General features: G+C 56.3%; 1 protein-coding gene across 3 annotated transcripts; it reads left to right on the forward strand.

The window, feature by feature from the left end:
* Positions 1-855: 855 nt before the first annotated feature.
* On the forward strand, positions 856-26,372 carry FIGNL2 (fidgetin like 2). Of its 3 annotated transcripts, none has more exons than XM_074374856.1 (2): positions 856-1,700; positions 24,217-26,372. In XM_074374856.1, exon 2 carries the CDS (start codon positions 24,228-24,230, stop codon positions 26,205-26,207), a length of 1,980 nt encoding a protein of 659 aa, XP_074230957.1. In that variant the 5' UTR covers positions 856-1,700; positions 24,217-24,227; the 3' UTR covers positions 26,208-26,372. The 3 variants fall into 3 exon arrangements, with proteins under 3 accessions (XP_074230957.1, XP_074230958.1, XP_074230956.1); XM_074374857.1 differs by lacking the exon at positions 856-1,700 and adding an exon at positions 15,676-18,236; XM_074374855.1 differs by lacking the exon at positions 856-1,700 and adding an exon at positions 18,247-23,249.
* The last annotated feature ends 1,274 nt before the right edge of the window (positions 26,373-27,646 follow it).

Below are 27,646 nucleotides of genomic sequence, written 5' to 3' on the forward strand. Positions count from 1 at the left end.
AGCTTCCAGAGGGGGCCAGTGAGACCCTGGAGACTCCAGAGGAACCATCCGTAGGAGAAGGGAAAGGGAGAGTTTAGAGTTCTGCAAAACAGAGGACAGAGCACTACCCTGCAGCCGGGGGTAAGGGCGCAAGGACCACCTTGTCTTACTGGTACTCAGGGAGGCTGAGCAGCACCCAAAAGGGAAAGAATACAACAACAATAACAATAACAAAAAACCCACTGCATTAGAGAGGACCCTCAAGCACTGCCCTTGCATGGGAACATAGATGGCCTTGGGACCTCTGGGTGCTTAACATTTCTGGGAGATATATCTAGACCTTCCAACCTAAGCTCAGCCCGCTCTCCTACAACCTCCTGGGGCAAAGTGGGTTCTGCCATGGGGTGCTCGCCCTGCAGCCTTTCTTTTCCCCCTGGATCACCACTGAAGCCTTGCGTGTGTCTGATAGAATTCTGTCTACCCTTGGACCGGGAGCTCCACGAGGACAGAGATGGGCCTTTGGGATTCTCTCGGGTGTGTCCAGCCTCTTGCCCAAATCTTGGCTCAGAGAAGACACGCAATATGTATCTGCTGAATGAATGCACCAACCAATGAACGCCTTGGGTTACCTCTAAGCACACCACAGGTCTAGGATTCATCCTGCTTGGCCCAGTATGAATGCCGCCTTCTTGGGAAAGCCCTGCAGTGAAGCCAAAGGTCTAGACGTCACATCCCACTCTCCGCTGCCCCCGTCCAGGGCTCTCCGTCCTCCTCCGAGCCCACCCCCGCTCGGAGTGGCATTGGCGCAGAGCAGTGGACTTGCCGGACTGTGTGTGTCCCACCCACTGCATCCCGGGCTGGCGCGGCCGACAGTTCACCAGGAGCGGGGGATGAAAGTGAGTCCACCAGGCTTTGGCCGAGGGGCAGAGGTAGACCAGGGAGAAGAGGTAGAAGGCAGCTAGCGGACGGGGCGGGCCGGGCCGGCTGTCTTCCCCTTTGCCCTTCGACCCAGGAAGCCTCTCACACCCGGCGGACACGCTCGGCGGCCCTGCTGCTCAATCCTGGTCTCCCCCTTCGGGGACCGCTCCCCACCCTCCCCGGCCTCTACCCCCACCTCAACTTCCCGCTCCGACGGCCCGGGAGAGGCGGGGGCAGGCCTGAGAGTGGCGCAAGGACACTCCACACCAAGGGTCATTTGCTCTTTTTTCCCCTCTGTGGCTAATTTATTTTAGAGCTAGGGGAGGAGAGGGGCGGGGCCAGGCGGGCGGGTAGAGAGGAGGGGCCGGACGGGCCCAGGGGAGGTGGGGGCGGGGCGGGGGTGAGGAGGGGAGGGCGGGGAAGCAGCCCCGGAGGAGAGGGCCGGGGAAGGGGCGGGAGTTGGGGGGAAGGGAGGGGCACTTGGGGAGGGGAGGAGCAGGCAAAGGGGAGGGGAGCAAAGGCCTGCGAGGGAGGGCGCTGGGGGCGGGCGAGGGGAGGCGGGGGTGGGGGTGGGGGTCCTGCCTGAGGGGGGAGCCGGGGCGGCCTCTTGTCCGGCCACCCCCACTGCCCAGTCCCGCTCCCGCCCGCTGCGGCCGCAGCAGCCGCAGCAGTAGCGGCTCCAGGATGGTGAGCGCCGCTGCCCCCCGGCCCCGGCCTGTCGCCCCCGGCCCGCGCCCCGGCTCCAGGGCCGGACGCCCCGCCAGGCCGCGCACACTCACCTAGGACCCGGCCGGGATGCCGAGGTACGGGGCCCATGGGCCTGGCTGGGGCAGGCACGCGAGCGCGCGGGCGGGCCGGGGTCAGGGGGTGGTGACCGTTCGGTCGGGGTGTCCGGAGCTTTGTCCGCGGGCGCGGGGCAGTGCGAGGGCCGGAGAGGACGGGAGCTGCGGGTCGCGGGGTTCAACGAGGTGGGGGTCGAAGGGCAAGGCCAGCGAGAGACCCGGGCGGGTGCGTGGGAGCCGAGGGTCACTTCCCGGGGGGAAGGGGCGGGCGGGGAAGGGGCTTTCCTCTCCGCCGCCGACGGGCACCCTCTTCGCCGCCCCCTTTCGTGCCGAGGCTGCAGCAATAGCGAGCGGCAGGCTCTGGGGGGAGCCTGCGGGATTGGGGGTGGGGAGCCAGTATTTGTGGGTTCGGGTCCCAGAAGGAGCCAGTGTCCGGAGCCCGAGGGCCGGCCCGAGGCCCCTCCCACTCCGTCAGGTCTTTGTCCAGCGGCCCCTGTGTGTGAGGGAGGGGGGTGGGGACTGGGTTCCAGGCCTGGAGATTCCCCAGCATCGTGACGGGGCAGTGACAGGAGGCCGAGGCCACTTCGTGGCCTGCGTCCCTCACGCCAACCCCCTGCCTTTCTTTTCTGACCCGGGAGAGCATAGCCCCTATCTCAGAGGGGTGTTGCAGGAAGCGGCACTTACCTTCACCCGTGGGCTACAGGCTGCAAGGGAGACCCTCTAGCTCCTGGCTTGCTCGCTCGCTCGCGCTCTCTCTCTCTCTCCCTCACTCTCCCCCTCCCCATCTCCCTCCCTCTAGCCCTTTAAACTTCCCCACTCCAAGAGCCCTCTCTTGGTCTACACCGATTTCCTTGCTAAGGAACCCGCTCTGTAGAGAGTCCTCAGCAAGGGTTGGGCACACAGTAGGTGCTCAGCAAACGTAAGCCCCCTTCTTGGCCCCTCCAGTCCCCGTAGCCTCCTGGGCGGAGGAGGCCTGGGAAGGGGTATGCACGGGGGCGAGAGTGAGCGGCCTGGAGCCTGCGCCAAGCAGCAGCCCGGAGCCTGGAGCGCAGGGGTGGGTGGACGGGTGGGTGGGCTGTTAAAGGGACGGTCACTAAATCAGGATTAGGCCGTGGGGCTGTCAGGCTGCCAGGCTCTGTCTCCATGGATACCTAATTTGGAGGAGAATAGAGGACGGAAGAATGTTTGTGTTATCGTTCGCCTGGGTTGCCGCGGCTGAGCGGACTCAAGCCCTCCGCCAGGCAGCAAGGAATGGGGACCCAGTTCGAGCCCCACTCTGGGCTTCAGCAGGGCGGTTCTCGGGACCCAGAGCCTTCTTTGTGGAGTCGCTGGAATGGGCCAGGTGGTGCTGTGACTAAAGAACTCTGACCCTGCCCAGGGAGCCCCAGACCTTCCCAGAGCCCAACCTAAACCCCTGGGCATCCTCTAGAAACGGCCGGTCTGAGTTTCCTCATAGGCCCCATCCCGGAGCTCCTAGCCTGGAGCAAATGCCATTCTCCGCTGTGTAGTAGCCCCAGAGGACCGCCAGGCTGGGAGGTTCGGTGCTGAGCGCTGCGGGACCCAGCCGCGCGCGGGTACCAGGCGGCCGCTGGGGCGGCGGGGCAAGGGGCGGGGCGGGACTTCCTGGGGTGGGCGAGAAAGGGGCGGGGTCTGCCGGCCGGCCTTGCTCCACCCGGTGACAGGCCTCGTAAATCCCCCTTTCCCATATTTAACGCCATTTCATTTATTTCCCTTTGATTCCATTGGTGTCTGCGGCAGCCACCCCTGTAAGGAGCGACCCTAGTGCCCTCCCTGTAATATCTTCTGGAGAAAAGCCCTCTTGGGCCAAAGGGAATTAGCTCTGTGGGGCATGGGAGTTGCTCCTGGGGGGCCCAGATAACCCCCACTTCTCAGGGGACCCCCCCCATCTCCCTGGGAGACGAAGAGGAGGGTTGAGAGACACCTGAGTTTGGCCTCCGAGGCCCTGAGGGATTTTCTGGCTGTAGGGTAAGGGTGGACTGGGCTGAGGATCCCATGAGTGGACAATCAATCCAGTGCGCAGGCTGGAGAGGGGAAGGGGAGAGGGACAGACCCGAAAGTGTTGTTCTCAGAGCCCTTTCGTGCCTTCCTCCTGGTCATCCATGGCCACAGCTTTTTATGGAGCAAGAATCCCCTCCCACCCCCTGCCTGGGCTGCGGCTTTATCACTGAGACCTCAGACTCTCCACGCAATTTCACGCCTCTCTGCCTTTGCTCCTGCTGTTCCCTCAGCCAAATGCCTTCCCCATTGTCCCTGTCTCTCCACAACCTCCTCATTCTTCAAGGCCCAACTCGGATGCCACACTTCCTCCGTGTAGCCTCCCCAGGGCCCCAGCCCTTGTCACTTGCTCCTCCCGACATGTTCTCCTAGCCCTGCACCTGTGCCTCCCCCAGCCTCTGTGGCTGAGTCGGCTCTAGACTTTGCCTCCTGGAGGACAGGGGTGGAGCATATACTTCCGTGCACCCTGTCCCCACTGGGCCTGGCACGGGGCTTGGCACCTCGTGGGTGCTCCATAAATGTTTGTTGGCAGAATAGAAGGGGTTTTGTAAGGACAGCCTGCAAAGCATGGCATCTGAACACTTTCAGGCAAACAGCTCTGCTCCTGGATGGGTGGAGACCCCTGGGTGGGGCTCTTCGTCCTCCTCATTGCTGACCCCTCCCCCATCCCCAAGTCTGGGGAGGACTTTGCCCCTTCCTTTCCCCACACACCAGCATTCTTCTCCTGCCATTATCATCCTGTTAAACAGAGAGGCCAGTCAGGATCCATATGGATCACATTAACAATTGCTTATTATCTGGGCTAAGACTGCTCCCTCTCTCCACCCCCAGCTCCTACTGCTGCAGTTGCTGGACCCTTAGGAGCCCAGACTCCCTGCCCCCACCTCCCCCACCATCGGTCAGCCAGGGAGGGCAGGGGACAGGCTGGTCTCCCTTACCCTCCCTGTGCCTTCTAGCAGAAATTTGCTTCTTCTTGACTTGGCTGGCAGTTAATGACTCCTCTGCCTGATTTAATGAAAACCAGATTCCCAGAGGGAGCTTGGCTCAGTGAGGTTCCAGGGCTGCAGTGGGGAGAGGTGGACCTGAGGCTGGGTACACCTGTGGTCCACAACACCGAGAGCCTCTGTCTTCCAGTGGACAGAGGCTGTGGGCTGGGGTGAGCCCCACTAGGCCGACCGTGGGCTATACTTGTGTTTTCTGTCATCTCAGCCCTGGGCTGGCCCTGTTCCCTTTCAAGAGCTGGCAGGCTAGTGGGAAGATCAAGGTAGGAGGGACCCTGCAAGGCTTTGTGGGTCCTGATGCATTGAGTCCCAAGCCTTGTGCTGCAAGGAAGCAGGAAATCCCAGAGTTTCCTAGAGTGGCTGCTGAGTTGGCCTTGAAGGATGAGGAGTGGAATTTATGTTTAAATTCATGTAAGCTAAGAGTACTAGGGATGGAAGGGGTCTTCAAGATTACCCAGTCCCAGGTCTGTAACTTTTTTTGATTTACAGACCCCTCAGAAGGACCTACAAAAGCTGTCCCCAGAAAAATACACTTCCATGATCAACACAAGACTTTGCATTCTGCTTTATAGGGTTCTTGGACCCCCTGAAGCTTTTATGGACCCTACAGCAAGAAACCCTCCCTGCAGTCCAAACCCCTCTGAAGTGCTGAGAGCAGAGTGGGCCTGCAGCCCAGCACTCCTGACCTCCACTCAGTGCTGTCTCCATGGCCTGTGGACTGGACAAGCCAGGGACCAGGGGTACTGGATGAGGTTCTGGGCTAGCCTTTGAGCAGGAAATGTTCACACTGCCTCAGTCAGTGTATAGGTTAGTCATCTCATCTCTGAGTGTGTCACCTGGAGAAAGGATGTCCAGAGGTTATTTTGTTTTAGGATCCACTTGTCCCCAGGAACAAGGATGGGGGCAAAAGAGTCTAGCTCTTTTCTGAGCATTTTCATAAGCATCTTGATGAATCACAGCTAACATGTAGCACTTACTAATTACTCTATATCTCATCTGTGAAATGGGACTAAGCATGGGGCCCTCCTCATAAACATTATTGTGAGGATTAAATGAGGCAGGAGCTGGGATCCCTGGTCTTAGTCTTGAGGGACTATGGGTCTGTGAGGGCCTGGTCAGAAGTGCAGGTGACAGTGCTCAGGGCTATACGGATCTTCCTTAACTTACGATGGGGTTATGTCCTGATCAACCCATTTTAAGTTGAAAACACATTTAATACACCTAACCTACTGAATATCATAGCTTAGCCTAGCCTACCTTACACATACTCAGAATACTTATGTTATGGCTAAGTGTTTTTTAAAAATAAAGTATTCAATATCTCATGTGAATGATTGAAGACTGTACTGAAAGTGAAAAGCAGAACAGTTGTCTGGGTGCAGAATAGCTAAGAGTGTGTGAGTGGTTTCCCCTCGTGATCAGGCGGCTGACTGGGAGCTGTGGCTTCACATGCTTCATATCAGAGAGGGTATCATACTTCATATCGGAGCCCGGGAAAAGGTCAAAATTCACAATTCAAAGTATGGTTTCTGCTGTGTGCGTACTGCACCAATGTAAAGTCGAAAAATTGTAAGTCAGACCGTCGTGAGTTGGGACCATCTGTGATTGCTATTGATGCTGACATTCCCCTGCTGGGTCCTGCCAAAGAGAGGGGACTGCTGTGGGGACCGCCCAGGAGCCTTGGTCTCTTTCCCTTTAGTTTGGAGGTTTAGACAGTATCTCCCTTTGTAATTCACCTTGGGGACTGGTGGTGGGGTAGGGAGTTCTCAGTGAATGGGAGTGTTGGGCAGTGGCCTTGGGCCATCCTGTGGTCCCAACCCCATTTTGTGATGACAGATCATGGCCCCCACCCTAGGGGCCAAGCCCTGGGCTGCAATGACCCTGCCACTAATCAGGCCTAATCACCCTGGACAAGTCATTTAATTCTGTTTTGGTCTCAATGTCTTCATGGGCAAAATGGGAGTAAGAACACTACTGAGTGAGTTCATAGGTAGTAGAGGCCTTGGTTTCACATGGTGTGCCCTTTGTCTCTGAAGCACATGCCTACCTCTGGTGACCTGCTCACTGACTCGGAACCCAGGGACTGCAGAGAACCACCTCCCAGCATAGGAGCAAGGAGAAGAAGAGGACGTGTGTGAAAGTTCCGGTCTGAAGCTGGACCATCATTTCAGCTCTCTCCAAAGTAGAGTCAGGGCAGAGAGGAGAGCTCAGGAGATGGACGAGAGGAGACCTCACTTGGCTACCTCTGGAATCTGGGAGGTGGAAGCCTTCCTCCTTCCACCTCCCTCCTTCCACCTGCCCTCTCTGCCTTGCAGACTCAGGCCACCTGGTCCTCAGCCTGGTACTGGGATTATTTAATCGGGGATGAGTGGGAAGATGTGACAACGAGGCCCCATTTGACTCTAAGCAACCTCTGTTGGGCACCTGTTGGGTCCTAGCACTGTTGGGTTGTGGGTGTACCTCAGCCAAGCTCCAGGAGGTACCCAGCCAGGGCAGGGATTCCTGGGCCCCTGAGACTCCCCACACACTCAGTAGGCACCTACATACTGAGCCCTCAGTGGGGCTTTCATGCCTCCGGTCTCCCATGGCAACCCTCGGCTTGCCGTGTGGCCAGGGAGGGGTGGAGTGCGTCCCCAGCCCTGGCGCTGTTCGCTTTGCCATGGCACCTAGTGAAACACCACCACGCTCATCACACACTCGGCCGGGCCCTGAGCCAGGCCTGGATATTTTATCTGGGTAGCCATTCACCCAATAACAACATTATTTCTGATGTGGTCTCAGCTTCAGTGAGCTTACAAGACAGTCAGGGAGCAGCGAAAAGGCAGAAGGACAGGCTACGCTTTCGGAACCTCTCCTTGTGTTCCCTGCGTAGAAGGAAGCCACTGAAGGTGTGTGAGCTGGGGAGCGGCATGCTCAGAGCGGTTCACAGGACACAGGCTGGGCTGGAGAGGAGAGACTAGGGGCTGGGGGTGGGAAAGACCAGTTACTTGACAGCAGGGCCTTGCATCATCAGCAGCGTCCCGAGGAGACTTCTTTATTCCCCGAGGGAGTCTGTTCATAGGTGACAGAGGTGCTAATTCAGTGGGAATTAGGAAACAGGGAGAGTCACCTGCTGCTGACTGGCCTATTGGGCCCTTGGATGCTTGAGAGTCTGGGCATGTTTGTTCTTCTTTCCAGGCCAGTGCGGAAAGAAAACTGGTGAGATATTTGAGTTATACTGAAAAAAGACACTCCCCCGGCCTCTCTGCACCGTGTGCTTCCACCCCACCCAGTCCACCTGGCAGTTTCTGTTGGGGTAGAGCGGCTCCCCAGAAACTCTGGCCCCCCGGGGAGATCACCCCTTCCACCCAGCTCCTCAGAGAGAGTGGCCAGACACTTACCCCCCTAGGAAAGGGGCTCCTTTTCCAGGTGGACTGTGTCCTGTGTGGGATGGCCATTCTCGTGTCATGTCTTCCAACCTGTAGCCCTCTTCAGGCCAGAGTTTTGGGGTCTGAGCCCCTTGTTGGGAAAGATGGAGCTGCCTTATCAGGGCGGGGTAGTCAGGAGTTCAGTTTGGGACTTGTTGGGTTCACGTTGGACGTGTAAGTGGGGATGACGCAGAAGGACTGCGAAGGGGAGGCGCCTCCCACTAGACAGCCTGTCATATTGAATGCCTCTATTGATGGGGAGCTCATCACTTGTAGAAACAACTCACATATTCTGACAGCTAACATTATGCCAAAAATCTTTGATAGCGGGTTCACCTCATTCAAGGACCGTGGGGAGGGGCAGGAACTGAGGGGCTGCACAGAGCTGCACAGTCGGCCACCCAGAGGTGGTTCAGGCACTCGAGATACTCAATCCTCAGAAGTCTTTCTCCTTTTGAGGAAATACTCCCCATTTCCTGGTCATAATCTACAGGCAGTTCGCTGCCCTGCCTCTCTGATCACTCTCCTCAGTGCTTGGCCGCGACTGTAACCAGGGTCTTGGGGCTCAGACCCGCAAGGACTTACATGGTGCAGTGAGAACCACTTTGGAAATGTGCTAAGCTCCGGGATTTGTGGCTGAGTATGGGGAGGTAGCGTTCGAGAGAAGAGGGGCTAAGAGGGGAAGGGAAGGTTGATGAAGATGCTGGGGCTCAACATACTTCTGTTTCCTTAGCTGTTAGATGGGAACAGCATCGGCTTGTCACGTGAGAGGCAGAAAAGCATCTGGAGCCAGACTGCCCTGGTGGGCGGCCGCATGTCCTAGCTTGGTGACCTCGGCAAGTTAACTGTGCCTCAATTCCCTCCTCTGGAACCTGCGAGTAACTGTTGTACTTCCTTCCTGGGGTTTTTCTGAGGATGAAATGAGCTCATGTGTGTCCAGCACTTACAGCAGCACCTGGCACAGGTGTTGGGGTCCCGGACTGGAGCCAACGGGAGTTGCTGTGGTGGTTCAGTCTCTGCCTGGCACTCCCCCGATTTCTCTTTCTCTCTCTGTTCCTGTGGCCCTGCAGTTGTAGGGGGCCACCCCCTTGAGGACAGCCCTGCCCACTCCAGCCCAGGGAGACCGGCTGGGCTGCATAGCTGGAGTTACTCAGCTCAGCACCCCCAGGGCTGGGAATGGAGTCGGAGGGGGCAGAGGCAGCTGCTGGGGAAGCCTGGGTGGGCTGCCTGGGCCTGCTTCCTTGCCTCAGCTCGGGCCTGGCCCTGCAGGGGTGGGGGCGACTCTCACCCACCCCTGTGCACAGGGAGAGGGGCATATATGGGCCTGGGAACATAGGATGACCTAGACTTTAAAGCTTAAGCTTTTAGGAAGTCACATGCCACCTAAACTGACTCAAGTCAACCTTGGATCCTAAACCTGGCTGGGGGAGGGGGTGGGGTCTGAGAGGCGGCTCTTGTCTCTTGGGCTGACACCTGCGGTCTATGGTCCCTGAGAAGTTCATGGATGGAGCTGTCTTCCAGTGTTATTAATTCCCTTTGTAGCCCCATATATTTTTAAAATTTTATCCCCTCTCTGCTTTAATGAGGTAAAATTGACCAAGTGGTCCCACGTATTCTTTATTTTGATTGAGGTGTAACTGATTCAGGTGTACAGCAGAACGATTGGATATTTGTATATATTAGGAGATGGCACCACAGTCAGTCTAGCTAACATCTGTCTCCATACATCGTTACAAAAACATATTTTGTGTGTGTATTTTTTTAATTTTTATTTTTGTTTTCTTTTTTGTTTGTGTGTGTATTTTTATCTTATGCATTGAAAAGTATTTTTGAGAACAGGTCATGATTTACTAGACTTAAAGGGGTCTGTGGCTGAAAATTGGGAAAGAGCCTGACCTTATCCTCTTGCAGGGGCCAGGTCCCCAGGGACGAGGAGCCCCAGATGCAGATCCACGAGGAGACAGGCACTGGGAGGGTCTGACCCAGCCCAGAGAGCAGCGGTGCCCAAGCTGGCCAGTAGCCACAGTGCCACTGCCACCTCCACCGCGTGCCTGCTTGACTCACACCTGCTCACCCTCTCGTCGAGGTCCTCAGGTGCCTTGTGCTCGGCTGCTGCTGTCTCTACACTGTAGTGAGAAGCCGAGTGCCCCCTAAGATTCCCAGGGACACGAAAAGTGTGGCTCCAGATGAAGCTGGGTCTGGCATGGTGTCTCTCAAGAGGGACCTGAAGGGCATTTGACCTTATCTGGGCAGTTTCTAAGTGGCACAAGGGGCAGGAGAAGGGGCAGGGCCCTGGGGCAGAGGAGGAGCAGGTGAGAGGTGCCCCAGGACACAGGGCAGAGGGGCCGGGGGTCAGGTGAGGATGTCCAGGGAAGCTGTGGTCTGGGACTCAGTTCCCCCCACAGTCCCACTTGACAGCTGAGAGGGGCAGGACAGGAACCTCACACTGCAGGGCGGTGCCCTCCACGCTGGGGCCCAGCAGGCAGCTGGGAACTGCACTTCCCTCTTTGGAGTCCCTCAGGCCCATTGGATCCTCTTGGTGCCAGAAGGCATCCCTCACTAGTCTTCCCCAGGCTGAAGCATCTGGCTGGCCCTTGTGGGTGCCAAGTCAGAGTCCAGCCTGGTGTCCTGCCCCCCCTCTAGCCAGTCTTGAAGAAAGTACCAACCTTTCTTCGCTGCCCTCTTGCCAGCCTGTGAGGGACATGCTGGGTCCCCTGTTTCACACCGGAAGAAACAGAGATTGAGACACTTGTCCCACATCTCAGAGACTGACCCATGCCCTGCATCTTCTGAGCCCCAGGAAGAAGATGGGATCCTGACCTCCAGAGGGACCCCTGGGATGGCCAGGCTGGGCTCAGAGACCCCCAGCCCTGGGTCAGTTTTTCAGGCTGGTCTTCAGACACTTGCCTAACTCAAGTCACCAATGAGTCCAGGGTGCATTTGAGGGTCCCTGGGAGCAACCAGTGAAGGTGAGGAAAGGGAGAGGAAGGGAAAGAGAGTATCCTGCTGTCAAATGGCCTGGTGCTGTAATCCCCTCCTCTCAGCCTGTTGAGGGGACCGAATGACATCGTGCAGATTGAACCCCTGCCCAAGATGCAGTAGCCTCTGGGAGGTAACAGCCTGACCTGCCAAGCCCTCTGGAAAGCATGGGCGTAGGGTGACCCCCTCCTACCATTTCTGTCCTGTCCCAGGGCCCAGGAGTTGAAGTCCTCCCTAACCTGCTTCAACACAGCTCAAGTAGCAGAAGAGGATGTGGTGGGCTGGGCTGGGATGCCCTTAAAGCAGTTACCAGCCCTGAAGCCTTGCTTTACTTGGCCTGGATGGAAAGTTTACTTGCTCAGTACAGCTCATCTCAAGCAGGCCTGGGAGAAGCAAATCAACTTTGCTAACCATCATCAAGGGGCGAGTGGCTGATAGCCTGCAACCTCCTGGTTTAAAAGAGGATGCTTGTTACCCAGAATGGTTTTCTGTTGCTGAAATTTCAGGCAGCTTGACTAGGTGAAGCAACCAAAACTGAGGCAGGTGAAGACAACTGGGAGAAGGGGCCAGGGTAATAACTAGGCTAGTTCCACCTACCTGGTGTCTCCAGGGAGATGAATTGGCGCTAGAAAATCGGTATCACCTGCTGTGTGTTCCAGGCTATCGCCCAGCCTGGGAAGGGGTGTGATGCGGTGGATGGAAGGAAAGAGCTCGGAGCATCTCCCAGCAGCTACAGCACCAGGAGGAGGGTCAAGAGAAAAACATGGAGGGAGTGTTGGAAAGACAAGGGTGGGCAGGAGAGTCGGGCTTCAGAGCTGGAAAAGTGATAAGCAGCTCTGACGAGGCTGAAGTCAGCCCTGGCAGCCCCCAGGCAGCACGGGAGGGAAAAAGAGCTGTCATTCATGGAAGGCAGACCTGGAGAACCACCTTCCACCCCCTGCCAAAGGCAGCCACATCACAGGAGATACAGGCAGGTCCCCAAGCCCTGGGGATAGATGCCTCTCACAGGGATTGTGGGTGGGACTGGAAACGGCTGCCTGTGTCCTGGGTCTGGTACCCCAGGACCTTCTGCGAGAATAGGGGAAGCCTAAGAGCCACCCCCAACCTCCTAGTGGAGTAGATGGGCTGTTTGATCAGTGAGTGTGTAAATTGGGATTTTATGGATCGCTTATTCACTGCCGGAGCTGGGGCCCTCAAATTCCTCTGTGCCCCAGAATGCTTAATCTAGTCCCAAGCTTTCCCCTGGGAAGGGAGGGAAGACAGCTCTCCACAGGCCCCCACCTCTCCTGCTGTGTCTTCTCCCAAGGCCCCAAGCTTTGTCATTGCAGGTTGAGTGGTTCAAATGTGCTAATACACTCCCTGGGGGCCACTAGGCTGTGGGACTTACCCTTCAGTCCTGTGATTGGCCAGAGAGACCAGGGGAGAGGGGTTCATGGCAGCAGCTGGGAGTGTGTGTGTGTGTGTGTGTGTGTGTGTGTGTGTGCGCGCGCGCGCGTGCGTGCACGCCCTGTGTGCCTGTTTGAGGGGAGGGGGTTGGGGGGTGTCCATTCTGCTCAGACCACTGGGCAGAGACAAAGGATCTTCATCTAGCCTGCAATGAGGATTACGTCCAGAACAAGCCACATCCCTACCTGGTCAAGCTGGTTAGGGAGCCCACCTGTCCATCTTCACATCCTCCTCTTACATCTTGACGCGGTGGGACTTAGCCAGTGTGTGCTGAATGGATGGAGGGATGAGTGGCCATGTGACCTACTACCTTTTTAACTGGGGTTGTGTCTGCTGGAATAATCCAGCATCTACAGATTCCTAAATCTCCCCCTAAGATTCCTCAATCTCCCCCCTCCCCTCGCTGAGATGTGCTTCAGTCCAGGCCTGGCTGACACAAGGCTGGGCATGAAGGACTGGCCAGGCCTCAGGGGACACAGCTGTGACCCCTGGACTCTGTTGCCACTTGAGAGTGCTTTCACTGTGGTCACGTTTTCCCCTGCCAGCCCCCATCTGTCCTCAGGATTTGATGAGGATGACGATGGTAGGCGAAGGGGGAAGGGTGTTGAGCAGCTGATGGGGGAGGGAAGGAAGCACAGCCTGAAGGGCCAGATGACAAACTGCCCAGTTCTACTGTCCTTATCTCCTCTTCAGTCTGCGCCTCCTCTCTGGTGGCAGGCAGGACAGGCTGGGGAGTGGTTGGTCCAGCTCGTCTGCCCCCTCCTCCCTGACTCCTGGGGAAGCTGAAGCCTGGCCTGGCCTTAGCACCACCCAGGAGTCCTGAGGAACGGAGTCTGAGTTGTAGAGATGCTACGTGGAGACCCTAAGAAGTGAGACTCCGTTCAAGTTCAAGAGAAAGCAGCAAAGGTGCCAGTTGTAGTGGGAAGCACCCTGGCTGCAGAGCCAAGCCCTGGATGGGATGAAAGCAGCACTGTCCAGTAGAACTTTCTGTTATGATGGGGATGTTCTGGGTCTGCGCTGTCCACACGGGTGCCACTACCCCGTGTGACTAGTGAGCGCTTGGGGTGTGGCTAGTGCTGTCGAGGAATTGAACTTTTCATTGAATTTAACTTTAATTATACCTTTTTTATTTTTCAATAATTAATTAATACATAATAAATGATTTACCTTTTTAAATAATTAATACATTTTAATGATTTGAAATTGAAATAGCTCCCTGCGGCTAGCAGCTGCGATTTGGACAGCATGGGCTTAGAGGTGGGGTTCAGGGGCTGGAAGCCAGGCTCAGGTGCAGATCCCTTCCTGCCTGTGTGACCTTAGGCAGGTTCTCCCCAGCGTGCGGTGTTCCTCCCCAGTCTGTCAGACTGCCCCAGCCCTGGTGCAGATCATCTACAGTTAGGAAGTCATCTGCTCCTGTGAGTGGCTGAATGGCACTTCAGAGGTTCTGGCCCTTGAGGGGGCCCAATACCCAGGGACCAACAGCCCAGGGTGGGAACGGAGTGGCTGTACCAAGCTCTAGACTTTGAGGCATCTTAGAACTTCTTTGGGGGTGTCAGTCCTAGAAGGCTTCCTGGAAGAGGGGGTTGCTGGGGGAGGCTTGGGCTGGAGATGTGCCTGAGAAGCTATCCCTGAGAGGGCCCTGTATTTGGCACCCAGGCAACTTGGCCAAGGCTGGGATAGGGAGGGACCGGCAGAATGGGCTGAGAGTCCCAGCTTCCCTGCTACTAGCAATTGTGACCTTGGGAGAATCACTCCCTCATCTCTGAGCCTCCATTTTCTCTTCTGTAAAATGGGGAGAATATGCTGATCTAGCAGGGGAATTGTGAGGATGCAACCGAACGGTCATTATTAAAGTTCTTTGCAAACACCAGAAGGCTAGGAGAAAGGGAAGGTTTATCTTCAAGGGTGCTGGGCCCCTGGCCTGGCCTCTTAAGACGACAACAGATGGTCACAGCTTGTCTGTGGCCCTGACCGCGGACACAGGCAGGGATTGCTGCACTCTCCCCTCCCCCCAACGCATGTGCACACACAGGGCCCAGATGGGGGCTGCTTGGCCAGCCTCCTGCTGTTTGGCATTTGACATATGAGGAGTCCAGCGCCAGAGCACACCCCCTCGGGCCAGCCCCATCCCAGAGAGGAGCCGCACTGGCGGGGAGGTCTCACTACCTCGTGGAAGCAGGATCCCAAGGGCCCTGATCTCTTTACCATGTGTCCGGTGGCCTTTGATGGGAATTCCATCGCCCCTTTTGTCCTCTCCCAGAGGCCTGGCTGGGGGAAGAGAGAAGGAGGAAGATTTTTATTTTTTAGAAGGAGGCCAGGTGGGGTCCGTGGGGGCTGGGCTGGGTACCCTTCAGCTCCAGCCAGACCAGGACTGGATATTTCCTCTGGTGTTCACAGACACAAACTCCCATTCCAGGCAACCCCTTCCTGCCCACTCCTGCAGTAATTCCCTGGGCTTTGTCTCTTGCTACCCTCAACCCCTCATGTGGGCTTATATTTAGTCACCCGGATTTTTTTTCTTTATTTGGACACAGAGGCACTTTCAAGCCTCTTTGCTCATCCATCCTCCCATCCACCCATCTATCCATCCACACTACAGAGTCTGTTAGGAACTTACTGTGTACTAGGCAGTGTCCTGGGTGCTTGGGATATGACAGTGAACAAAACAACTCTCATACAACTTTCTAGCAGGTACAAGAAAATAAAGCACCAAGTAAGTCAGGTTATGAAGAGTGCTACAGGGAACATCAGGTTGGAGGGCCAGGGTCTGATGAGGTGACAGCTGAGCAGAGGCCTGAAGTGAGTGAGGGTGTGAGCCACACGGAGATCTGGGGAGAGAGTGTCATAGGCACAGAGTGCAGCAAGGCCAGCTTCCCCTCCCCAAACCAGTGTGGGGGGAGCAGTGAGGAAGCCGTGTGTGACTGGAGGGGAGGCACGGCAGGAGCGGGTGCAGGTCAGTAGGAAGAGGTCGGCCACTGTGAGGAGTCTGGATTTTATTCTCAGTGAGTAGGAGCCACTGGAAGCTTCCAGGTGGAAGAATGACATGATCAGACATGTTTTTAAAGGTCATTGTGGCTACAGTGTTGAGACTAGAGAGTAGGGGACAGGGTGGACATGGGGAGGGTAGGTGGGAGGATGTTGCCGTCACCCAGGTGAGAGATGTCACCAGTGTGGTGAGAGATGGCTGCAGCCTGGATAGATTTGGAAGCTGGGGCCAATCAGATTTGCTGGTCTGAGATATGAAAGAGATGACCCTGAGGTTTCTGGCCTGAGTGCTGGAAAGGACAAAGCTACCACTTCCTGAGATGGGGAAGATGGGGAGGGGTAGGCTGGGGGTGGGGTGAGGAAGTAGGAAGTTTGGTTTTTGGGCAGGTCGATTATGCCCATTAAACACTCAAGTGGAGGGTTCAGGAAGATGGTTGACTGTGCCAGTGGGACGTGCACAGGGAAGAACTAGGCTGGAGAATCCTCGATGTACAGCTGATGGTCAAGGCCATGAGCCTGGATGGGGTCTCCAAGGAATCAGTGTGGAGAGAAGGCTCCAAGGACTGAGCCCTGGGTTCTGCAGGGCTCAAAGGGCAGCAGGGAAAGGAGGCATGAAAGCGGCTGAGGAGAGGGGGCAGGGAGCCCAGGGAAGAAGCTTCAGGAAGGAGAGGGATCAGCTGAGCCCAGTGCTCCTGAGCTGAGGACTGGCCATCAGACTGAACAGCACACATGCAGGCGGCTGGAGTGCTGGGTGTGAGAGCCTGGCTGGGGGGGTTCAGGAGAGAATTGGGGGGGAGGAATCGGCGGCAGTAGTATACATTTCTTTTAAACCATTTTTTGGTTTTTATTTTGTTTTTTGTTTTGGTAAAAAGCAAGCAGAGAGCAATAGGATGTAGTTGAAAGGGGATCAAGAGATTCTTTTGAGCTTCCCCTACCCCAAGATGGGAGAAATAACAGCATGTTTTTGGGCTGGTGAGAATGAGCAGAGAGGCAAACTGATCACACAGGAGAGGGGAGAACTGAGGGAACCCATCCCTGAGCTTTGAAAGGGGATGGGATCAGGGCATAAGAGGAAGGATGTCCTCTGTTCTTGGTGCCAGGAGGGACTTTCTCCAGCTCCCCCGAAAGGCAAGGGGTCAGTTAGGGCTGGAGTGGCCAAGGAGGATGCATGAAGTGGGCAGGACTGGCCGTGAGCCTTGAAGGATGGGGAAGAGCTAATGGGCAGAGGGAGAGCATTTCCAACAGATGAAACTGAGGGAACAAAAGGCATGTAGGCCTCAAAGAGCAGGGCTGATTTTTTTTCTAGGTCTCTTTTGGCTGGGACCATTCCTAGTCCTCAGGGCTCATGGCATGTGGCCCCTTCCTCATCTCCCTATGCCTTCCCCTCCCCGCTCCCCAGCTCCAAGTTCTCCACCATTTCTCCAGCTAAGGAGTGAGTTTAGGGACCTGGAGGGGGAGCCTTTAGATCTGGTGGGTGGACCTCTGCTCCCTCCTGGGTCTGCTCCTCCTAGATATGCATCCTTGCCTGATCACAGCCTGTGGAGGTGGGAAAACAGTGGCCAAAAGGAGGCAGCGCTCTTTCTGACCTTGGGCCGGCAGGAACCTCCTCCCTGGGACTCAGTTTTATCGTCTGTAAAGAGTATCTACTTAGGTGGGGTGTTGCACAGGAGTGATGACATGGACGTGCCCGCGCTCCCTGCTCAGCTGTCCACCAGCGCTGCCCAGTGCCCGCCGCCACAGAGACCCATTTTAGGTGCTGCTCTGATCCCCGCCAAAAACAGGTTCCCCTGCCTCTGAACTTCCAGAATTCATTCTTTTCTTCCTTTCTTACTCTTCCTTTCCTCTCCTTCCTTCCTTCCTTCCTCCTTCCCTTCCTTCCTCCTTTACTTTTCTTTTTTCTTTTCTTTCTCATGGCCATGAGAAAGAAGACCGTCACCTTCTCCCTGTTGGGTGCTAGAGTCGCTAGAGTTGTGAGGATGGGTCACAGTTCGATTCAGTTTCACTCTTCTGACAGCTGCCACTCAGGGCCCGGCCCTCTGAAGGTACATGAAAGTGTCTGTTGGTTGGACGGAAACAAGTCCATGGACCTGCAGAAAATGGGCTGCAGCCCTGGCAATGCAGCTGCAAAACTCTGGTTCAGGGTTTGGTTCATCTCCTAAACATTTTTTGAGCCCTACCCATGGGAGGCCCCAAGCCAGGCCCCAAGGGTCCTCTGGGCAGGATGCTGGGGGTCCAGCCATGCTGGGGGCTGCTCTCTGGCTGAAATGGGGGAAGAACTTCCTGGGTGGTGGATGCAAGGGCTGTGGCAGGTGGCCTGTGCTGTCCTCTGGGTCCTCTAGGTACCCACCGTCTCCTCTCCTCTTGCAGTAACTAGGGGTTGGCACAAGGGGGCAGGGCCCAGCTGATGGGGGACCTTCCTGTTCAAGCTCTGCCAGGCGGCCAGAGACCCCCGGGGCACCAGTTGTGAGCAGGAGACAAAAAGCCTGGGACAAAAGGCCTGTGGGAGCCGCGGTGAATAGATTAATGAGATTTCCATATGAGGCCCAACAATGGGATTCTCCACTCCAGCCCCTTTGTCCCTGGCTGAGATAATGGAACCCGAGGAGCAGGCCCAGGAGGGTGGCTTGGGCCCTTCTCCACACAAGCCTGGAGCCGCCACACAGCTGCCCCTTCTTCCTGACCTGCCCCCAGCCCTGTGTTCTGCAGCCCCTCCCTTGCCGTGGGTAAGTGGATTCTCACCCAGAGACCTTCTGTGAGATGGGGAAAGGGCCTTAGGGGCCTCCTTAGGGAGTTGGAGAGGGGCTTTGACACTGCCTGATTGGGATCCCTTTCCACCTCAGCCCGTATAAAACTGACTTCAAGGGTTCCTAGTGAGAGGAAGTTTGAGATCCACCATCCATACCAACTGTCTCATTTGACAACTGAAGATAGTGAAGCTTGGAAAGTTTAGGTGTCTTGCCTAGGGTCACACAGTGACAGCTCAGGGTGTCTGCTGCCCCTTGATGCCAGAATGGGGGTGGGAGTGTCTAAGGCCTGTGTGAGGGAGAAACGCACTCCTCCTGTGTGTCCCCCGCCCCCATCACTCTCCCTCACTGCTTCACTTCTGACAGTTTTGCAGTACCTGCTGGGTGTCCTATCAATTTAACTCAGTTCTGACACTACCTGGAGATGGCGTCAGATCCCACGGGTGAAGGGCCCGGTCCCACAAGATTGCCACCTTCAGGTGCCAATCACAAGTCTGGGCTGTTAACTGTGCTTTTGACCATGGGCTATGAATTAGAGGTTTCCACCACCCCCTCCTCAGGTTCGGTTAATTTAGAATGGTTCAGAGAACTCAAGAAAACTGTTTACTTACTAGATTATGTTTTGTTATAAAAGGATATAACTGAGGAACAGCCAGATGGAAGAGATGCACAGGGCAGGTGTGTGGGAAGGGGCCCGGAGCTCTCATGCCCTCTCCCAGCGAGCCACTCTCCCCGCAATTCCACATGTTCACCAACCCAGTAGCTCTCCCAACCCCGTTCTTTTGGGGTTTTGTGGAGGCCTCATTACACAGCCACAGTTGATTAAACCATTGGCCATTGGCAGTTGAATGCAATCTCTGGCCCATCTCCATTTCCCAGGAGGTGGAGGGTTGTGTGGGGAGCTGAGGTTTCCAACCCATCATGGCTGGTTACCCCTTGCAACCAGCCCCCACCCTTAGGTTACCTAGGCACTTTCCAAAAATCATCTTATTAACATGAACTCAGGAGCAGTTGAAAGGGGCTTGTTATGAATAACAGGACGCCCATTTCACTTTTATTGCTCTGAAGCTGTTTCAGGAACTGAGGGCAGGAAACCAAATATTCTAACAAAAGATGCTCCCATTGCTCTTTTGCTTAGGAAATTCCAAGGGTTTCAGGAGCTGTGAGCCAGGTACAGTGGGCAGAGACTAAATATATATATTTCTTATTGTAAATCACTCGATCACAGCCTGTGCCAGGCCTGATGCACAGAGTGCCCTGGGCATGGTCCACGGGGATCCGAGAGGCCCAAGAAGGCTGAAATCAGTGCACTGAGTGCCTTGACCCTTTGTGAAGGCCGAGCCACTTCCCTCATCCATCCTGATAGACTCCCTACAAATGAGGGGAGGGGCTTAAGGAATTCTTTGTTACTATTTATTGATCACCAGTGAGTCTGAAGGACTGCACTCTGTGCGTGGAGTCAAGTGGAGTTCCAGCCTCCAAGAGTCTGCAGAGAAAGAGCTGCTTCAGGAGCCTGACCTTGCTTGCTCCCCACAGGGTGCAATTTCAAAAAGTGGTGTTTTCCCTAGAGTTCCAGCTACCCCCAGTGAAGGCCACAGATCCAAATAAGGAACTGTCTGTCCAGCCTAGGGGCATGAATAGTTATCAGATGGCAAGCTTACAGGGAAGGGGACACATCTACTTGGGCTGTTTCGCAGTGAGAGAACATGCATTCTCCTGCCCGTGGGGGCCTAGGTGACGTGGGATCTCCCCTAGGGCGTAGGTGCTTCCAACTGCAGGTTTGAAGTGTAAAGCTGCAGCACCTGTGGTGTAGCCACATTCCCAGGCAAACACAGAAACATGTTTCCGTAAGGCCAAGGAAACAAGCCTTGGTGTAGGCTGTGTCATGGCCCCAGGCTCTCCTCTGGCTGTGAGTACCAAGGGCCGGCCCAGGGAGGCAGTGCAGCCAAGAGGCAATGGCCTGGGCCCTGTAGTTAGAGCGCTGGGGTCTGAATCCTGCTCCCCTGTTTGACAGCTGTGTGACCTTGGGGATGAATGAATCTCTCTGTACCTCCGTCTCTACCTGCCAGGTGGGGCTGATGACAATAGTATTTCCCATAGGGCTGTTGTGAGGGTTACACAGGACAGTGCGTAAAGCACAGAACAAGGGGCTGGCTCTGCCCCAGCACTGGGTGCTGGGGAACTGGCATAAGGACCAGCCTGTCCTTTCAGAGCTGGAGGGAACCTCCTTCACAGAACATTCTCCACATTCTCCCAACCGCAGGGGGAAGTGACTTGTTTGGATTCACTCAGTAAGGCTGGGCCACTGCTTAGATTCTTAATTGTACCATTTATCATGCTGCTTTGTACTGGACTGTGTACTTTGCATTCGTTATCTTTTGAAATCCTCATGGCCACTCTGCAAGCCATGCATTATACCCTTTAACAGACCGAGAAATTGAGCTTCAGTGAGCTTCAGGCCACCTCCAGGCTCATGCAGTTAAGTGTCTGAACCTGGATTCAAACCCAGGTGTCTTTGAATCAGGCCACACTTTCCCCCAAGTCTCTGGGGTCTTTCCTCACATCCAGCTCAGCTGATGTAGGAACTAGAGTGTGTCCTAGGAACCTGGGAAGGAGATGGGGTTCCTCTCCAGGGAAGGTCCCTCCTATGGGAGGCTGACTAGCAGGAGCTTGTGGACTGGGCCTCAGTCTCTGTGTGAGAGGGAGAGGGTGTAACTGGCCCGAGGCTGGGGGCAGGGAGACAGCCTGCTCTACCCGCTATCACTACATGGAGACAGTGATGCTGGAGGGCAGAATGAAGAAGGGCAAGAGAGATGGGCTGGTAGTTAGTGGGGGACATAGGTCAAGTAGGTCTTTTTGAATATGGGAAAGATTTAAAGTTTGCTGGGGGGATGGAGCCAGGCCACGGGAGTGGGGAAGAAGAGTTAATTAATGGGGCAAGGTCCCAGCCTGGGTCAGATGTGGTCATGGGTTGGGGTGCAGGGACTCTCGGCCTCCTGGCTTGCAAAATGGATATAGATGTAGATAAAAGTGAAAACAGAAGGCCAGATGTGAGGGACATGGGCCCCTGGCTAAAACCAAAGGGCACTGCCTGGAGCAGAAGGACTGTGCCTGAGGGGATGGAGGGTAAATATCCAGCAGGCGGATGAGATGCTGTGGACAAGGGCCCCTCTGGGTAGAGCTTGGAGCAGCCTGGAAGAGGCTAATCCCAGAGTAGATGAGATAGAGTGGGTGTAGAGCTGGGAGGACAGGTTTGGAGTGTGGGTTCCTGGAGTCCACGATTGCTGAGGTGGAGTTCTTTGGTGTGGAAGGGGCCTGAGTACAAGAGGTGGGGACTTGAGCGAAGACTGCTGCAGGCCAGGGCTGAAGCTAGGTGAGAGAGGCAGGGAGGAACCACATGACAGCGATGGGGAGGAGCAGAGGGCCTGGCAGAGGGTGAAGGAAAAGTGTGTGAAGGAGTACAGACACAGAGGCTTCCTTACCTCATCTAGGTATGTCCTTCTGGCAGGGGCCGCCCTTTCCCCCCAGCGTGCCTAGTTTAGTAAGTTCAGGGAAAATGCTCTCGTTAAGGTCCAGTCTCTTTTCTCCATATTAAGGAGCCAAAGCACAGATAGTGAATAGAAAAAAACAGGTTTGGGGTCCATGTCAACAATACAAATTTGCATTTGTATGACTCTGATGTTACCACTTATGACCCTGCAACCGGAACCACTTGAGACTTGTCAGGGTTACCCCCTTTGACACTAGGTAAAGCCTCTGTCCCTTGGAGACCCTTCAGTAGGAGCTGGAGAGCTACACATCTGCCTCCCGCAGAGCTCATCCTCAACTCTGTTCTGCCATTGGTGGCCAGGATCACCTCTCAGATGGAGGCTAAACCACCTCAAGAACACCCCTTTTAAAGCTTTAGTACCTATAGTGCATGCCTTCCCTAGGGCACTGGAGATGAGAGTGAATAGTTTTCAAAGACTATCGTCTTCCATTGACATCAGGTCACAGTCCAAAGAGGCGGTACAGTCAAGTTGCTGCAGATAAGGGCAACTGTGGAGAACCCAAGAAGAGGCTGAATTACGTTTAGTCTCTTCTACCTCTCCCCTGACATGTACCCACTTCCAAGGCTCCGGTGATCTGAACTTTCTTGGTGCTCCCTCCAGGTTTGCAATGTATGGTTATGTAGGTTGTGCACTGCACATGAACCCTACTTCTAAAGGGGCACAATTCACATCACAGACATAACAGATTTGTAGATTTATTAAAGTTTTCCAGAAGGTGACAGTAAGGCATCTTGAGGGAGGGAATAGGGCATATGAGCTAGCCCAGCCCTGGCTTTCTGAATGCATTGTGCTCTGCATCTTTGAAGGTGCTGGAATCCTCTAGCCTGTCTGGTCGACTTGGCCTCTTCCTCTTCAAGGTCCAGTAAAGGCCTTCTCAATCAGGCGTTGCACGCTCCCGGAGCCCCTGACACACACCACTATTTTACTCCCTTATAAAGGATGTCGTCTGTCTGTCTCCTCCATCTAGCTGAACCACCGTATTCACCTTTCAGTCTGCCCCCTTGCCTAGCACAGCACTTAGTATATGCTCAATAAAGTTCTGTTGAAGAAAGAAGGTTGAACCTGTAAGGTTAATTTGTCTTATCAAAAGCTTAGGTTTGAGCAAAACCCGTCTCTGGCACATCATGGGCCCATTTAGTCTCTGAGATTTTATCCTCAGATCAGGCCACCAACCAGTTGGAGCCATGTGCCTGGATAGTGCTATTCCCCAGGCCCTGAATCCCTTTCACCAGTTTGACTCATGCCTAGACTGGTGCTGAGAGACTGTAAGAAACAGCCATGTAACATTACTGTTGTGTTTACAGCCTGGCTCTCTAAGAGGCCATTGTTTATTACCTCTCACAGGTCGGCTTCCTGAGGTCCATGGAAAAAAGTTCTGTGATTTCTATGCCAGGAACATTTTCGTCTCTTTGGAGTATGACAGTGTTCTTTACTTTGCAAAGTGAGTTCTTTGGTTCCTGGTAAATTCAGAGACGAATCTGTGACCCACTTTCTATGATGTGCACTAACTCTGCGTTGCTGTGGAGTAACTTTGCCCCATCTTCTCTAGAATATATGTCTATTCTAAACAACCTTTTTGTATGATGGTGAACATTCTGGCAATGAGGCAGGGGGCAGCACCTGCTCTGGGCAGCTTTCATGAGCAGATTTGGGTCTGGAACCCAGGTGCTCTGACTTCATCAGGCAGAGACTAATAGAAGAAACCAAGTAGAAATGAAGTGAATGCTTCTGGGTCAGTCTCTGGGGTTTTCCAGGGATGATGAGACACTACTGTGGACACTGGCACCCTCACTTCAGGGACAAAGGGGGCACTGAACTCTCAGGGAAGGCTAAGGTGAACGGAGCATTCAGGACTATCAGATTGCTGGGCCAGGGCTAGCCCAGGAGCTCTGGGCAGGCCTCACTCATCTTTACATAACCCTAGTGCCTAGCACATGATGGAAGTGCAGCAAACATCTGTTTCTGAATGAGCCCCACCTAGGTTTGACTATTCCCAGCACTGGGGGGGCAAGGGCTGGGGACCAGGGGCACCCACTGTCTGACCGTTCACTACAGTAGGTCTGAAAGGACCATGTGTTCTAAAGGGTAGGGCTGGAGTGGCCAGGCCAGAACAATAGTCATTGCCTAAAGGTGAAGTTAGGAACAAATATGTCATTTCCAGATCCATCTTGGTTCTGAGGAAAGTGTTTTCAGATAACTTTGATCATGGGACATGAGGGGCAAGTCAAGTATGGTGTTTTTGGTGCCTGGAGAAGGGGGCCCCAGGAGAGTGGATCGGTGAGTGGTGGATGCCGAAAAACCAGCCTGTCCTAAGCTATGGTCTAAGGGGGTCGGCCTGTGGCTGGTGGTCAGTGGGTCCGCAGAGGTTCTGCAGGACCTCCCTAGCCGCTCCTCTCTCTTGCCTGCAGCTCTGTCGAAGATGCACTGGACACCGGAACACGCCCAGCCCCTCAACCAGTGGCCAGAGCAGCACTTGGATGTCTCCTCCACCACCCCATCGCCAGCTCACAAGTTGGAGTTGCCCCCTGGGGGTCGTCAGCGCTGCCACTATGCTTGGGCACACGACGACATCTCTGCCCTCACTGCCTCCAACCTCCTCAAGCGCTACGCAGAGAAATATTCGGGGGTCCTGGACTCGCCCTACGAGCGCCCCACCCTGGGAGGCTACGGCGACGCCGCCTTCCTCAACGGCGCCAAGGGGGACCCCGAGCCCTGGCCGGGGCCAGAGAACCCCTACCCCTTGGCCTCGCTCCACGAGGGCCTCCCGGGAACCAAGTCCGGCAGTGGGGGAGGCTCCGGGGGCCTCGGGGGATCCCCGGTTTTAGCCGGGAACCTGCCTGAACCCCTCTACGCCGGCAACGCGTGCGGGGGCCCGTCGGCGGCACCCGAGTACGCGGCTGGCTACGGCGGCGGGTACCTGGCGCCCAGTTACTGCTCGCAGACGAGCGCCGCGCTCCCCCCGCCGCCCCCGGCCGCGCTCCTGCAGCCCCCACCCCCGCCGGGCTACGGCCCCTCCGGGCCTCTGTACAATTACCCGGCAGGGGGCTACGCCGCGCAACCGGGCTACGCGGCCCTTCCGCCACCGCCGGCCCCGCCCCCGGCCCCCTACCTGACCTCGGGCTTGGCGGCGCCCACGCCCCTGCCCGCGCCCGCCCCGCCCCGGCCGGCGCCCGCCTCCTACGGCTTCCAGGCGGCTGCGGCGGGCGCGGAGGCCGGGGTGTCGCTGAAGCGCAAGGCCGCCGACGAGGGCGCCGAGGGCCGCTACCGCAAGTACGTCTACGAGCCTGCCAAGGCCCCGGCGGCCGACGGCACCTCCTACCCTGCCGCGGACAACGGTGAGTGTCGGGGCAACGGGTTCCGGTCTAAGCCGCCGGGAGCCGCCGAGGAGGCGTCGGGCAAGTACGGCAGCGGCGTCCCCCTCAAGGTCCTGGGCTCTCCCGTCTACGGCCCACAAGTCGAGCCCTTTGAGAAGTTCCCGGAGCGGGCCCCGGCGCTGGCTCCCCGCGGGGGCTTTGCGGTGCCGTTGGGGGAGCCTCCCAAAGGTGTGGACCCAGGGGCCCTGGAGCTGGTGACCAGCAAGATGGTGGACTGCGGGCCGCCGGTGCAGTGGGCGGACGTGGCAGGCCAGGGCGCGCTCAAGGCGGCGCTGGAGGAGGAGCTGGTGTGGCCCCTACTGAGGCCGCCCGCCTACCCGGGCAGCCCGCGCCCGCCGCGGACCGTGCTGCTCTTCGGGCCGCGGGGCGCAGGCAAAGCACTGCTGGGCCGCTGCCTGGCCACCCAGCTGGGTGCTACGCTGCTGCGCCTGCGCGGAGCGACGCTGGCCGCACCAGGCGCCTCCGAAGGTGCGCGCCTCCTCCAGGCCGCCTTCGCGGCTGCGCGCTGTCGCCCGCCCGCTGTGCTCCTCATCAGCGAGCTGGACGCGCTGCTGCCCGCCCGGGACGACGGCGCGGCCCCCGCGGGCGCCCTGCAAGCGCCGCTCCTGGCCTGCCTGGACGGCGGCTGCGGCGCAGGGGCCGACGGCGTGCTGGTTGTGGGCACGACCTCGCGGCCCTCGGCCCTGGACGAGGCGACCCGCCGGCGCTTCGCTCTTCGCTTCTACGTGACGCTGCCCGACGGCCCGGCTCGCGGGCAGATCCTACAGCGGGCGCTGGCCCAGCAGGGCTGCGCGCTGAGCGAGCGGGAGCTGGCGGCCCTGGTGCAGGGCACCCAGGGCTTCTCCGGGGGCGAGCTGGGGCAGCTGTGCCAGCAGGCTGCGGCCGGGGCTGGCCACCCGGGGCTGCAGCGCCCCCTCTCCTACAAGGACTTGGAGGCGGCGCTGGCCAAGGTGGGCCCCAGGGCCTCGCCCAAGGACTTGGACTTGTTCGTGGAGTGGGACAAAATGTACGGCTTCGGACACTGACTTCGCCTGGGGAGGCCGCGGGAGCCGCCGCCCCCTCGGTTCCGGAGGGAAGTCTTTAACCCCACCAAGCTAGGCGTGCCGGGGTGAGGGAAAAGAGGGGGCTGCTTGTGGGTTTTTTTCGTGGGAAGGAAAATGCTTCTGCTAGGCAGATAGATGCCATATGCGCTATGTACTCAGGTTTTCCCTATTTATTGTGGACGGGAAGCTCGCCATCTCCGCCCCACAGCCGGCCGGCCCAGGGGGCCTAAGGAACTCCTGCTCTCTCGCCACAATCCTTTTGTCTCCTCTCTTTCTGAATGGCTTCCTCCCCCTCCTCCACTTCCCCCTTTCTCTGCCTTCTCGTAGTTTTCTCTCCCTGTCGCTTTGTCACTGACCGTACCACCCCTCCCCACCCCAGCCCTGTTTCTCTTTTGCTCCTCCCTCTGTCTCTATCACCCTCTATGCTTCTGTCTCCTTCCCTTGCTCTCCAGCCTTTCTTGTTTCTTGGTCCCTTTCCCTGCCTTCTGTCCCTCATTCAAAGACACATGCGCCTTTGCAGGAGATCCGGAGGTCCAGGGGCTGAGGAGGGGGTAGGGAGTCCTCTACCTCCCTCACCCAGCCAAAACCTTGGGTCTGTGGGAGTCAAGCAAAAAAGAGAAAACCACCCAAAGAAGGTTTTTTGTTTGTTTTTGAGGGGGGAAATCCCAGAAATGTAGCTTGTTTAATATTTTAGGCCTCTTATTTTTGTAAGATGTGTAGAATTTGCTGTTTTTCTTTCTTTTTCTTTTCTTTGTTTCTTTTCTTTCCTTTTCTTTCTTTCTTTTTTTTGGACAACTCAGGAAGAAACTGATCTCAGAAAGAATGTTAGATTTTGGCTGCTCTCCTGTGCCCCCCTTTCACCTAGGAAAGCAAATTCTCCCAGAAGACTCAGAAAGTGAGACCTATGGGAAAGGGGAGAGGAAGACCCAGAGGCCACACTTAAACCCCTGCTCTTCTTGGGACAGAAGCAGAATGTATTGCTAGGGCTTCCTCCTCAGGCCCAAGGTTGTAGGTAAGGGTGAGGGGGACTGGGTTTGGAATTTGAGAGGTGGTAGGTCTTGCTCCCTTCCTGCTGCTGTTCCCGCTGGGCCCCACCCCTCAGTATAGTGTTTTCTGTGGAGGGTTGGTTATCCAGAGTTGGGATGCCCTTGCCCACTGCCTGCCCCAGACCCAGAAAGTAGGCTGAGAGGGCCCAAATGGGATAGTGACCCAGGCAGAAAGTCCCCGGAGAGGTCATCTCACCTGTCCCTTGCCTAGGCAGAGGTGTCCTATAACTTATGCTAAATGGATTTCCTCTGGAAGGAACAAAGTCTGGTCACAGGTCTGGTTGGGCAAAAAGAGTTGACTACAGACTCAGCCTCCCTGGTCTGGTGGGAGGCTCTGAGGAGGGGTGAATGAACATCTGTTACAGGAGAAGTTTC

Source organism: Camelus bactrianus, chromosome 12, assembly GCF_048773025.1.
Source record: "Camelus bactrianus isolate YW-2024 breed Bactrian camel chromosome 12, ASM4877302v1, whole genome shotgun sequence".
Lineage (NCBI taxonomy): Eukaryota > Metazoa > Chordata > Mammalia > Artiodactyla > Camelidae > Camelus > Camelus bactrianus.

Coding starts and splice junctions, on each gene's coding strand:
- FIGNL2 (XM_074374855.1), top strand. CDS start 23,171: ATGGAAAAAAGTTCTGTGATTTCTATGCCAGGAACATTTTCGTCTCTT. Junction 23,250..24,216: donor AGTGTTCTTTACTTTGCAAA/GTGAGTTCTTTG, acceptor TCTTGCCTGCAG/CTCTGTCGAAGATGCACTGG.